Genomic DNA, 14979 nt, shown 5'->3' on the forward strand with positions numbered 1-14979 from the left:
TTTGCCCCTTTATTCTCTATCCGTTCACACACAATGGCTCCTGTGGAGCATGGTTTAGTTTGATTAATTCTCTAGATTCGAATTCCGCAGTTTATCAAGACAACTGGGTATGGGGAAACCTGAACTTAGTTTTGCTTAAAGTCTGCTACCCTAACAAGGAGGGACTTCCCAAAAGAACAGGAACTGATCTAAGAAATGAAGTATATGGATTAGGTAATTTTACACTTAACCTCATGATCCTGAACGTTGAATCTGAAGCTACACCAATATTGCCCGCCATGTCCGTATTCCCAGTAAAAGGGGAATTATGTATAAGAAAGAATGGCTCCATACACATGGGCCATAGTAAATGCACCACTGTAATAAAATTCAGTGATCAAGGCAAGTCTACATTTAGAGCTTCTCGTCATTCCTACTTTATATGTGGCCAGACCGCATATATACGCCTACCTCTAGATTGGGATGGTACCTGTTACATAGCATTCCTCCTACCACCTGTTTTCCTAGCTCCTCCTGATTATCATAGAAATACTCATTTAGTACACAATAGACAGCAGAGAGATCTCCCAATTGTCAATTACACTGAAACAGCATGGGAAAAATACACAGATTTCAATAAAGGTTTCTTTCCCTATATAGGTACAGTTACCAATAGTAAGCTGATACGTAGATTAACCAGAACCCTTGAAGCAGTAGTGAACGAAACTATTCCCGCCTTAGGCAATTTAACAGAAGAGCAGTCTGCTATGCGGATTGTTGTGCTTCAAAATATTCTTGTCCTTGACGTTATCCTGGCCGATAGGGGCGGAGCTTGTAGGGTCATCGGATCAAGCCATTGCATTTTTCATACCAGAAAATTCGCCATCTGTATATAAAGCCATAACTCGCCTTCATAAGATTGTAAGCCAGATACACCAGAATCCAGGCACCTGGACTTGGTCCGGTTGGTTTTGGAGTGTATTATCTACCTTTGGATGGAGGGTCCTATCCTTCCTAGGTATTGGCCTTCTCATACTATTCAGTTGCTGTCTATGTCTACAATGTGGACCAGCGATCTGTGGTCTGTGTGCCACATCGTGTATTCCACCACCAAGATTTCATTCAAGATCACGGAAGAAGAAAGAAGAACAAATGATGCTATATGAACAGATCAATGGATTGATGAAGATTGATATCTCTTGAAGGGCAAGTAGGGGACAAGGAGGGAATGTGGAAATGTGGATTTTCCTGGTCAGTTATGTCCCCTATCTTGGACCCCAACGGTTCTATGTGCATGTCACAAGTACATGTATGTTCCCTCCAGTTCCAGTTATGAAGACGCAAATACATGTGCGTCCACCGTCAACATGTCCTCTGTCAGATCCGCCATGAATGGGCTGGATATTCGATTCCTAAGTATGAAAGGCCACCGACTTTTTATGGCTAAGTTACTCCATTTTTGCAGTTCAGGCAGAGTAGGCCCGATTCTGTCCTCAAAGCCTTTCCCTGCTCTCTGCCTCTGACAGCTTCAGCTTGAGCTCGCATCTGTATCCATGAACTTTGTCCTACTCTCTGCGCGGCTCACGAAGCCTGACATCAGCCTATTCTCTGCCAAGAACTGTATTTCACCTTCGAATTATCTGCTTCCCCCTCAGCCGATGCATTCCTGCCTAGTAGTTTAAGTAAACATTCTTCCAGTTACCAAGCAAAAGGCCCGGCTTCTCTGTCCTCATGCAAGTAATTCATAGCCCTGTTACCATGGAATATTCCTACCCCCTCGCATTTAGTGTAGACACTTAGACGTTTGTACACGCACACACAGTCAGTATAGAATAGATTCTGTCCGAGAGTCCTTCCCTTGTGGATAACACAGTTCTTTAAACATAGGATATTAGATATGATTTGGGATTAGGTTGACATAACCCCAGACTTTTGTCTCCACATGTAGAGCTAAATGTCAAGTCCCCTTCACCCTCTAGTTACGCGTCAATCACACGTCATGCTGCTGCGCGCGCATCTCTGCCAAGTATTTCTGCTGACATTGCGAAATCATCTCCAGGTATCCACCCACACATGACAATTTACCCCTTATCATCAAGTGGACGCCCACATGGACGCCCACCTTCACGCCTACTTACACGCCCACATGCTCTTATCTCATTCTCTCTTGCTCTCTTGCTTACGTACAATTGAGAAATGTATATATACTGTACTCTGTGAATAATGTTTTGAGAATATTGAGAATACTTTTCAGCCCCGTCCAGATCCTTTTTGGTGATGGAGATATTCTCCCTTTGACTCGAGTTATTGGAATAAAGCCCTTTATGAATCTGATACCACAGACTCAGCCTCTTGCTTTATGCATGATCTTATTGATATCTGAAAAATTATGACAGCGTGATATTTTATTTACCACAACGGCCGCTGTTGGATCAACGTATAATCTCTTGACTGCCTGGATAAAACCATCCCCTATTCCAATCCTAGACATAATAGCATAAATATTTCCAGGAGACCCTATCCAAGGCTTTTTCTGCATCAAGCAAAACCCAGACCATAATGTCTCCAACAACATTTGTGATGTCAAACAGCGTGATGACTCTCGGAATATGATCTATGGTGGATCTCCTGGGAACAGCCATGCTGACGCTCCTAAATAACTTGATGTATGATAGGTGCTAGTCTGTTTGCTAACAGTTTCGAATATATTTTTGAGTCGCCATTGATTAATGTGATAGGGCAATATGAACCCAGTTGTACTGATGGTTTATTATTTTTCAAGAAGATCACAATTTTTGTGTGTGATCATGATCCCGGAGGGCGCCCACCGTTGAATATATGCACCATTAAGTTAGTGAGAGTGTTTTTCAACTGATCTACAAAAACAGCATAAAATTCGGTTGGAATACAGTCTGTTCCTGTCGCTTTCCCGCTTGCCAGACCCTTAATGGTCCCTAAAAGTTCCTCCAGGTCGGGTGGGCAGTCTAAACATTCCTGATCCTCTTCCTCAAATGTACTGAGTGGGATGAGATCTTGATACCTTTCAATATCACTCTGCCCACTCCCCACATTTGCTGTATATAAATTGTGATAAAACCGCCCAAAGGCCTCTCTTATATGTTCTTGATTTGTGGTCTGGCCAATCACCGGGTCATTTATCTCTCTAATTAAATTTAATGAGGTTTGCTGCCTTGTACGAACCGCCAACTGGGGGCTAATTTGGTCGTTAAGCTCATAAATAGGGGTCCCGGCTTTATGGTATTTATTTTTGTAACATTTCCGTCTGTATTTATCCATATTTATTTTTTGGCCATTGTATCTGCATTTATCCATTTTTTTTGTTTTGTGTATAAAGGAAGTTGTAAAACTGTACATTTCTGTATTTATTTAACTGTTAGACACACACTCATACTTTGATGTCTGTCATCTTGATTTAGCCTATTAAGCTGCCAAATATTACGTGACTATACATCCACTAAATATTAGCATTATACCACAAATATATGTTGACATCTGCCATTATTTAAAGAAATGTCATCCTGGTTTATTAATTTCCCATGCTGTCCATCTGCTCAGTTATTGGGCTACGATTTATTAAAGACAGTACAGAGAATCACTAAAAAGAAGCAACATTTTCTTTATTTATCCACTTTTAAAAATAAATGCAGACAGAAAACACGTTGTTTTCTGTCTGTATTTATCTGTAAATATCCGTAAAAACGGAAAACAGGGAGCCTTACTCATAAACCACTTCTTTCTGGGCTATGGCTTTACTTACAGCTTTATCAGTGAATACATTAGTGATTTCTTCCTTTGCGATTGCAACCTGCCTCTGTACACCCTCTAAATCCTCATTTGCTCTAACAGCCTTTACCAATTCCTCTTCTGCCGCCCCCAGCTTATCCTGCAGTGTCTTCATAGATTGCTTAGCCCATTTATTACGGTTTATGGAATACCTTAGTGTTTCACCCCTGATTCCAGCCTCCATGGCAGCCCATACAATTTCAATTGTAGTACTCCCTAGATTTTCTTCTAGAAACCTTGGTATCCACTGCCTCATATATGTACAATGTCCCATATCTGAAAGTAAGGATCTCTCAAACGTCCAGGACCTTGTATTAGAGTTGGCCATGTCAGTTTCTAGACTACATATTAATAGATTATGGTCCGATAAGACCTGTGGTAGTTTTTCTATTTGACATTTTGATTTTAAAGAGTTAGAAATAAACACATAATCTAATCTGGCATGAGTCCGATGTGGATTTGAAAAATACATATATCCTGAAACCGTTGGGTTTACTTCCTGCCAGCCGTCAGCTAACCCATGAGTCTGACACATATGTTTAAACGCCCGAAATACCTTTGGTTTCCTACCCACATATCGCCACCCCTCCTCCATAGCCCAATCTCTGGGTAGATTAATGTTAAAATCACCACAAACAATAAGTGGGAGGGGCCAATGAGTAAGTGCACTTGAGATATCATCCAACACGGCAGAATCATCACAGTTGCTTCCATATATTATGCAGAGTATTAACTTCTGCCCCGCATTGTATTGAATTTCCATAATTGCCCAGCGACCAAATTTATCTGACTTGGATTGATTAAACAGCAGCCCACCTCCTTTAGCCAGAATCACCACCCCCGAACCCTGGCCCCCTGTGTTGTAGCACTTATCACTCTAAAACCTAGTGTCTTCAACACATGCATCTGTGCACCATCTATGTGTGTCTCTTGGATGCATATAATATTAGCACCCATCGATTGTAGCCCAACCGCGACCTTCTGCCTTTTTTCACATCATTCAAACCGCATATATTAATAGATGCAATTTTCAACACCTCCATATGATCTTATACTACATACCTAACACAGATGTCCCATACTGATAAAAAGTATACATACTTTGTCCACTGGACAACCGTCCTCTTTTTGTGAAAGATACTACACTACTGTTTCTACTCTCCAGAGAATTATGTATTTCTGTCATGACCCTGCTTATCACCTGTCTGAAAACCCACCCTCCCTCCCTCCACCAATAACTAGGCAGCCAGGCTCAACCATGAGCCTGTGTGAGGACGTCTGAATCCTTCCACCTCGCTTCCCCCCCTTTTAACTCCCACTACACCTACATACACCCCTATCCCGTGTTGTGCCCAACATCCGACTTGTACCCTCCATTATTACATTTGGTCTATATTTTCACATTTTAGTACCAAAGTCCCTTTTGTAATGTCATCCAGCATCTTCTGAGCTTGAATTTCTGAGTTAAAACTGAAGTTCTGCCCTTGATATATCACTTTGAGCCTGGCCAGATTTTACAAAAATACCAGGGCTCCTGCCTCTTGAAATGGAGTCATTAATTGCCTCAGCCGCCATCTCCGTGCAAAATCAGGTTTAGCAAAAAAGGAAAATCCTTCAAACTGTCTTTTGGAGTTAGGTCTGGCTAGGTAGTAAACAGCCTGTCGAAATAAAAAGTTACCAATATAAATCAATTTGACAAGGGGTAATATTTTTCCTTCTGAAGCGTGCCTTGATGGAGTCAACGGGAATCGGTGGGTCCTTTGAACTTCTCTGTCCCAATCCCAAGAAGACAATTCGAGAAAAGAATCCTTTAGCATATTCACTATGAACTTCCTTATATCATTACCCTCAAGATTCTCAGGTACCCCAGGCAGCCTCAGATTGTTATGACATTGCCGGTTTTCATAGTCCTCTGGCTTCCACATAACATTTTTCAGGGCCTTATCCTGAGAGATAGATTGTACCTGCAGGGTTTCCACTGTGTTTTCCAGCACTTCTGTGCGTGACTTTACCATATTCATCCGTTCCGCAATGTCCAAGCAGATTTTCCCCACTTTCCGCTCGGACCCTTGCAGATTCTTAGTAGCTAGCCTTGCCTGTCAATTGTCAGTTTTGACATCATCTTGAAAGGCTCTTAAAGATTGCAAAATCAGAGCTAGTGATGGCTCGGTCGAATTCCCTCTCTTAGTATGATCTGGGTCCTCACCACCCACAGCCATTGAATGTTGCTCATCTTCACTTGGCATCTCCGGGGACAGCATTAAGGTCGCTGAATAATCCCGCCCCAACTCTTCCACCAATTCTTGTTCCCCCGGGGTCTTCCATCAAGTCTTTTTCCCTGATATCCACTTAGATTTTTTCTTGGCAGTGGTGAGTTTTTTCCCTGGGGTACTGTCGCCTGAGGATGAGCCAACCTCTTCATCGCTACAGATGGGTAGACTGGTATCCGAAACTTCTGACTCTTCGGGCACATCAGGGGATTGATAGCCTAGTTCTTTAGCCCCTTTTACATCTGCACTCCAGGGGGATAATGTATTATTTGTTGTATCTATTCTTCCATCATTAAGCACATTATTACCCAAACCTGGCATATCTGTTTCTGCCTCAGGGGCCTGTCCATCTTTCATTGGTGCTCTTTCGTCCAGATTGACACACGGGGTATGCGTTGGTACTTCAACGTAGCACTCACAGCCTTACTCAGCCCGGTAGTCACATTTTCCCCTTCGGTGTCCTCTGCCATTGAATTATTTATAGCGCTATCACCCTTATAGCTGTCATTTGCTGCTTTTTTCTTTGGATTTTCGGTCTTGGGGTCACCGAAGGGTGAAAATATGCTTGATATAGCAGGTTGTGTTTTCCCGATTTCACTATGCACCTTAGTCCGCCAACTATTTAGTTTCCCTGGAGGTTCATTTTTCTCAAGGTCTGATTTCCCTTGTTTGTCACCTTTGTTAGCACGCAGATCCCCTTTTTTTCACATCGTTTTTAGGATCTAAACCGTCTTGCCGCAATGGGGCAGCCGTGGCGGTCACTCGCTGCTGCTTGCCTCTTCCTTGTGCAGCCATCGTAGCCGGGTCTTCCAGTGCTCCTTTCGGGAACACGTTGCTGTTTCCAAGCAACCGCCACGGAGTGTGAACGTGCCTGGCCCCAGCAACCGTGGTCAGAAGCAGCCGCGTCAAAGCCTCCCAGTGATTTTCCCCGAGGGTGTACGGTTCATGCCCGGTCCAGCCTGAATGTGATCGGGGTCACCCGAGAACACCACAGGTCCTGTTTATGTCAGCTGCTTCTCCACACATACCAATTGGCACAACACAGGATGATTCTTTAGCCAGGAGGAGAGAGGTAAGCGATGATCTCTAGTCAGACGCCATCTTGCCTCCGTCAGAACTGTGTGGTGTGTTCCATAACCAGCCATATCTTTACTTTTTCCAACCTAAATTGTTCTAATTAAGAGTTGTATTGTAACAACAGACATTTTTTACAAAGAAGCCTCTCTAACTTCACTACCTAATAGATGTTGGCCTACATTTACATTGCTGGCTGAAGAACAACTATTCAAGGCCATCAGAGCTTCAAAGGCAACATATGTCTATAAAAATACATCCTGGCTTCCATCATCAAAAATAACTCATCCATTTATACAACTTGGGTTTTCAACATGTAAACTTGTCACCAAATTAAGTTATCTTCCTGGATGGATTCACTTGAAATAAGACAAATCACTCCCTGTTAAAAAAAAAGATACGATGACGCCAAATAACTTTCAAAATACTGGTCCGTAACACATTTTTTGCCATGGCTAGGTAAAGTCATAGGCATGTCTACTTCCTCATGCTTATAGATCTAGCAGGGGTATACTGTACTTCTGCCCATAATAGACTCATTTCCATGCTTTAATCCCTTGTGTTCACTTCTGGTTTGCCTTCTTCCTATCTAATCACAAACAGCAGGTTAGATTGGGAAACATCCCCTCTGGTCTTGTCCTAATCTTCTGTGGAGTTCCAAAAGGTTCTGTTCTTTTGCATGTGTTGATAAATGTATCTGAGGAACCTAGGGCTCACGATATAGGAGACGGGCAGGGCTTAATATTTATCAGTATTCTGTACCAAATGCTTATTCAGAGGCATAGGCTTTTAAAATAGTCATAATTTATACGTATTCATTCTTTTTTACAACATCATAAAAACAGTGTTTTGTGATTATTTACAAAACATTTATATCACAACTTTAATCTCCATTACAAAATGACCCAAACAAATCACTACATACTGCCCCCTAATAGAGGGAATCAAGCTGAATGCAGCAAAAGTCTCCATACTTTATAAACCTTACGCAAAAATGTCTACCCAGAGAAGCTAAAAAAAAAGAGTGCGATCAAGGGGAATGTAATAATGGTTTGCTTTCAAGTTCAGATAGGAAAACAGCTCCCCACATTTTTTGCGTAACTTTTCTCATGTATCCATCAATACTCAACCCCTAGTTGATCAGAATTCTAAATCTTACGAAAGCAATATACTAGAGTTCTCCAAACTCCGTCCTGGAGGGCTGGATTCATGCCAGATTTTAGCATATCCCCATTTAGATGAATGCAGTTATCTTAAAAATCTGGCATGGATCCGGCCCTCCAGGACCTACTTTGGTAAACCCTGCAGCATTTTGCTTTGTCTTTTAAAAATAAAAGCAACATTTGAAAGGCTCCAAACCTCCCAATAAAACTAAAATTTCGATTCCTGTAGTTTCTTTGTCTGTTAATGAAATAAAATATTTCAGAATTGATGTGTTTGTTTGATATATACCTGTTTCTGCATTTGTGTGTATCTATTGTAGGTTAAAATATTAGAAAATGCTCAGGCTAGGGTACCTGCTTCAGGTAGTGATTCAATTTGGAGTCCATAGAAGGGAAAAGGTTAAGAACAACTCACTTTGCTCATCAAAATATGAGAAAATAAGTTGGGTAACCGAACTGTACACTGCAAAAAAGGCTGATGTTTTATCTCTCAAATACTTCAGGAATTGCTTCAGATGCCCTACCTTAATATATGCACACAAATGAGCGTTCGCTTGTGCCTGCAATCCTAATTCAGGGAGTTAGCAATCCTTAAACATTGCTCCCAAGTATCTTAATCCGACCTTAAAAGATCTAAAACTTTCCATTATCAGAAAGCAACTCTTCCCACCATACCACCGAGACCATACTCAGGTCACAAAATCGCGAGGGGAGGTATGCAAGACAACGAGCACAAGCCCATCAATTTGCTGATGACTCAAAGATTTATCAAAAAATATCACCGCAGCAAGAGACTTGCACTCTAAAATCTGCCTTGCCATTCAGTACAAAAGGACGTCTCTGAACTTTGAGACTCAACCCAGAGAAAAACTGAATTTATTCTCATAAGTCGGCCACTGGACACCATGGATGGCTTTCAACCTGTTCTGTTTATTGAAGTTAAATCACTAGATATATAGACTGATCATTGTTTTTCCATATCGTCACGAATTGAACCTACAGCAAATGCTGCAACAGCAACCATTAAGTCCTTGAAAAAGCATAAACTCTCTCTCCAGTCAAAGGACTTTCTCGCTTTACTGCATGTTCTTGAGGTAGCCCGGACTGACTATGGATGTGCCATCATCTTGGGCCTGTCATTCTACATTCAGCAGCTAGGGTGATTTTACGAAACCAGAAGAAATGATTTTCAGAACCAGAAAATTATTTTTACATCTAAAATAAATAATGATATTATGAATGATTGTCCTCGGTTTAAATATAATCAAACAAACATTAAAAAACAGCCCAAAAAGAGTATACGAGTTGTACAGTAAAACATTGTAGCATTATAATTTAAAATGAGCCACTTGCTCTTATATTGCTTACTACCCATCAGACATCTCTGTCAATTTCACTGGAATGGCTGCATACTTGCATGGCACTTGAGATGAACTTAACAACTTTTTGGCAGTCTTCGTATGATTTAAGATGGGGCAGAAGACCGTAGCTCATTGGCCATGTCCTACCAAATTCCCGCCCACCCTTTGATAGGAGCAAGAGACTAAGGGCATGATTTATATGTTGGCAGGAAGGGAACTACATCGCGCTGGCCCAATATATATGCGGAAGGACCTTCAATTTTACCACGGCGGAGACTTCCAATTTAGGTGAGCGGACTTGTAGCCATTTTTGGCTGTCCTTCACCGCCAGCAAACCCTGCCAGTGAGGGACAGTAAAATCGTAATAATGCTTCCATCGCCATGGAAAAAGACTCACATGATAACTGGAACGTTACTTTTTTCTTGACAAAAAGAAAATTCTGTTTCAGGATTTTTGTTTTTGTAAAGAAAAAAGAATATTCTGTGCTACAGGGCTGCATCCTGCTGACACAGCCCAGTAGCACAGAGTAAAATGCATTGACAGGAACCACTGAAAAGGTGGTACCTGTCAATGCTTTTATAAAGGGCTGCCTGATTGGTGGTCATTTATAAATTAGGTGGGCGGCCCCTCCGTCATGGGGATGGAGCAATTTACTCTGTCCCCACGGTAGAACGGCGGGCTGTCCGCTCTGATATAAATCAGGGCCTAAGTTCTCCTTATATTATGTCTTGAATTGTTCTGACTTAATTAATAACACGAGCATGAGGGTCTGTGCAGAGTATATTGTACTTTGAGTTTATATACCCAGCCAAGGGTTAGCACCAGGTGGCTCTGAGAGATAATTCCTAACCTATGCCTCAAGGGGGACTGAGTTCCACAGGCCCAATACTTTCCTTCAAATTGGAGCTTTGACTAACAGCAAGAACATTTTGAGATATTTCTTTCTGTACCAAAATCCATGTGTCCTGGTATTTACTGTTCCCTCTGTCACTTTCTTCACCCTCCCCCCCATGGTATGTTTTGTCACTCTAGACCTGCCAAAATGTACCAGGGTGAAATTACAATGGTCTGGAGTTTACTGTACCTGGTAATTACCAGGTGCTGTAAACCTCTGTACAATTTATAATTCCGATTCCTGCACAAATATGGGTTTGCACACTGGTGGGAATTATCCCGCCCCCATTTTAATCAGGGTCATAGGATGGCAATTGCTCTCCAGGAGTTCCTTCTAAATGGCATCTTTGCCAGCAATATGAGACAGATCAGAGAGTCGGAAAACACTTTAATATTTTTCTGCTAATAAAACTCATGCTTTCCTTTTTCTCCCTATTCCAGATTATGCCAAGGAGCACGTGCAGCAGCTGCAGGAGAAGGCGGAGCTAATAGCTGGAAGAATGCTGCGCTTCGCCGTGTTCTACAGGAACCAGCACAAGGAATATTTCCAGCATGTCAGGTCAGTGTGACACTTTCTGACCATTAAAGACACTTTGATTTTCAGAAAGAACAGCCTCATCACACTCACACGGCCAACATCATTTCCACGCTCTAGTGGGCAGAAACGTCAACCTCAAACATCTCACACTTCATTTTAAAGAAACAGTTACCACCACTCAATCCAATACCCAATCTCAACAAACAACGGCAATCCACTTTCAAAAAGAATGTAGGAACTATAAACCAACACTCTAGTTCGGAAAAACAACAGACTCGATCAGAGAGAAACTCACAGTTAAATAGAGTGTGTCATTCTAAAGTAAAATAAATATAGCCAAGCCATACTGCTGTACATAATGTCAGCATCCATTTCAGCTTAGTTCTCAATAAACAACAGATACTCCAGAATCAAATGCAAGGAAACAACAGCCTTACTGCACTTTAAACCACCTAACACAACACCCTACGTTTCGTTACTGAGATCAAAAGCCAGTACTCCCCTCATCTCAATCCAGAGGAACAAGAATCACCCACTTTCCAATCTAGAGAGAGTCAGCAGCCCCCCTCACAATAATTATGACAAGCATTCAATTCACACAACTTTCCAGCAAAACAACGTTCACTGCACAATCCAATTCATGAAACCAAAAACATTACATAATAAGAATAATCATTTATCTCACGCAACAACCAGAGAAACGACCCAGGGAAATCAAGAGAAACATTAGCCACCCAAACTCCAACCCGGACAAGCAACCGCCCCTCCGACATAGTCAAAACTACACTCAAAACATAGACCATAATTTAAAGGAGACAGAAAGCACTCTAGTGACAAAATGTAATTTTTATTTGGGCTCCAAAAATACTTCTATAGGAGCTCTCCTCAGGCTTCAATAAACAGCGACAACACCTATCTCATGCAACAATGGACAAAGGCCATCTCAAACTCCATTCCAGAAAAACATCCGTCCATCACTGACTTGTAGACTCCACAGCCATACCACACAATAAAATCAAAGCAAAAATGGTCTTCCAAACTCAATTAAATTTAAATATTTATGTGCAGATTAATCTGGGTAGAGTGCTATCTGGCCTCTACTATACTATGTAGCACCTTTCATCCTGGGCCAGGCACAGCCCGAGGGCTTAAATAAAAGGAGGAGCGACCACACATTGTCCCTTCTCAGAAGATAGTAGACACAGTGTGGCTATCCAATTATTGTACATGCTACTACGACAGCCTGTGACTGCCCATCTAACCCTGGCGACGAGGACAGTCACGATCGCTGCGGCAGTCGGAGAGTTTGGTCTTAGTCTCTTTTTTGAAAGTCGAAAATCTCCAGCGGGACGAAGTTACAGCCTGTTGCTGACAAAAGTTACATGAGGCGGGTATCCTTTTGGCGAAGGATCACTGAACAGAATTTGCGGCTTCAGAGAAGAATGCAGAACGAGCTGCCGCGAAGTCAGGCCGACTGGCGATGAACCTTGGGCGGATACACTAGCAGGTTCGTACCGGTCTCCTCTTGATTCTCAGAGCAGTGTTTAGGCCAAGAATGTCTAAGTCTCAAGTTTTTTATTTTGGCAAGCTTGGCACCTTTAACATCACCACCAAGGATCCAGGAATGGAGGGGATTGGTTCTAAGAGCAGTTTTTAGCCCAAAAACCTCTCATTTATTTATTTATTTAGCGCCTGAATCTACCCCCAAAGGGGTATCTCTGCACTGCCAACACGGCTACAGGGCTAGCTAAAGAGCAGAATCAAAATAGGATGGTCTTAAGGCGCTTCCTAAACTGAAGATGATCCGAACATAGTCTAAGGTTAATGGGAAGCTGATTCCAGTAAAGAGGGGCCATGTGGGAAAAAGCTTTACCACCCAACCTGGCTCTTCTGACTCGGGGAACTACGAGAAGGGATTTGGTTCCCGAGCGGAGGGATCTGGAGGGCACATAGAGAGTACATTTCTCTGCAAGTTCAGTACGGCTGATATTATGTAGGGCCTTATTCACAGTGCAGCAGATTTTAAACTTCACCCGCTTGTGAACTGGGAGCCAATGCAGCTGACGAAGGAGAGGAAGGGAGGAGGTTTTAGGAGGGACATTTAAGACAAGGCGTGCCACGGTATTCTGGACCACCTGCAATCTACATAACGAGGACTCATTGGCGGAGACCAGTAAGGCATTGCAATAATCCAGGCGGCTCAGTATGTGTCTGCATCAGAGTTTTACGAGTAGAATCAGGGAGCAAGGGAAAGACCCGGCGCAAGAGACCCAACATGTTCAAACAAGCGGCGGTAGTTTGCGCAACATGCTCTTTCAGAGTAAGTGCCTGGTCCAAGCATATGCCCAGGTTCTTAACAAGGGACTTGGGGGCGGGAGGGGTGCCGAGGTCCACAGGCCACCATGCGGGAGTCCACAGCAGTGGGGCCTCTCCGAAATACACGATCTCCATCTTTCCAACGTTGACTTGGAGGAAGTTACATCTCATCCAGTTGGAAATGGCCCTCATACCAGCAGAGAAAGCCAAGTGAACAGAAGGAGTAAATTTGGTGAAAGGGAATAGAAGCTGCGTATCGTTGGCATAGGATATGGGAATAAAACCACATGTTCTAAGGAGCTTGGCCAAGGGGGCAACATAGATATTAAACAAGGTAGGGTTCAAACAGGAGCCCTATGGTACTCCCTTGGTCTGTTTCGTAGTTCCCGAATGGTACGGGCCTAAGTCCCAAGTTTTATATTTTGCCTATCTGGGCACCTTTAACATCACTACCAAGGATCCAGGACTGGAGGGGCACTGCTGGGTCCAGGAGCCGGTTCTAGATGGTTGGAGTATTTTCAATCCCTGAGGCTTTAATCAGGAGGCTAGCCAACTAGCCCTTGGATTCACTCTGGTAGTCCTGGGTTCAAGACGTGGAACAGGACTAAACTAGCAGGGCAGGCCTCTAAGGGTTCAAGTCAGGCTTCAGGGAGCAAAGCAGTGCTTCCAGGTGCAGCATACCAGTCTTCTGAATTACAGCAGCAGGCAGTCCTCTGAGAGTCCTTCCGCAGGTCCAGAAAGTGAACTGAAGAGTGGGCCTGAGGGTCTTATTTTTTCATACTTGGTGCCTCCTTTTAAGTAGGAGAAGGTTCTAGAGAATTCCCTCTGAAGTGCCAATTTCTTTGTGTGAAGGCAGGGCACAGCCAATTCAGATGCAAGTGAGGTTATGCCCAGTTCTGCCCCCATCCTGCCAGTGATGGCCCATCCAGGCACATCTAATCCCTCTATTGTGTGGCTGTCTGGAAGGAATAAACAAAGTCCAAATGCCAACTACAACCAGTCATTTGACAGAGGAACAGGCTGCAGGCATTAAACCCTTAGTGCTGGAAAATGCCAACTTTCTAAAAGCTGCATTTTCAAAATTGTAATTTAAAATCCAACTTTACCATTAGTCTTTTAAATTACAATTTCTCAGACACAAATCATGAAATGTTTACATGTTCCCAATTGAAGGTTAGCACTTATTAAATGTAATATAGTAATGCAACAGAATGTTATCCTATGGGAGAGGTAGGCCTCACAGTAGTGAAAAATGAATTTAGGAGCGTTTCACTACCAGGACATGCAAAACTTAAAAATATATGTCCAACCTTTTAATTACAATGCACCCTGCCCTACGGGCTACTCAGGGCCTATCTTAGGGGTGACTTATATGCAATATATGCAACTCTATGCAATAAAAGGTGAGTTTAAGGCTTGGAAAGGGCATTATATTACCAAGTCAAATTGTCAGGTTAAAACTGCATTCAGGTTGCAGTGGTAGGCTTGAAATATGTTTTAACAGGCTACTTAAGTGCTGCACCACTTGTAGCATTTCATTTGCAGACCCTGGATATATGGAATACCACGTTACTAGGGA

At 42.6% G+C, this 14979-nt stretch overlaps 1 protein-coding gene across 4 annotated transcripts in view; it reads left to right on the forward strand.

Moving 5' to 3' along the window:
* PHYHIP (phytanoyl-CoA 2-hydroxylase interacting protein) overlaps positions 1–14979 on the forward strand; it is a 335593-nt gene that overhangs the window by 258456 nt on the left and 62158 nt on the right. For all 4 annotated transcript variants that reach the window (XM_085633782.1, XM_085633784.1, XM_085633785.1 and 1 more), the window contains exon 4: positions 10988–11105. In XM_085633782.1, coding sequence (XP_085489908.1) covers positions 10988–11105 — 118 coding nt within the window. The remainder of the gene's footprint in view (positions 1–10987; positions 11106–14979) is intronic.

Source organism: Triturus cristatus, chromosome 11 (genome assembly GCF_964204655.1).
Source record: "Triturus cristatus chromosome 11, aTriCri1.1, whole genome shotgun sequence".
Lineage (NCBI taxonomy): Eukaryota > Metazoa > Chordata > Amphibia > Caudata > Salamandridae > Triturus > Triturus cristatus.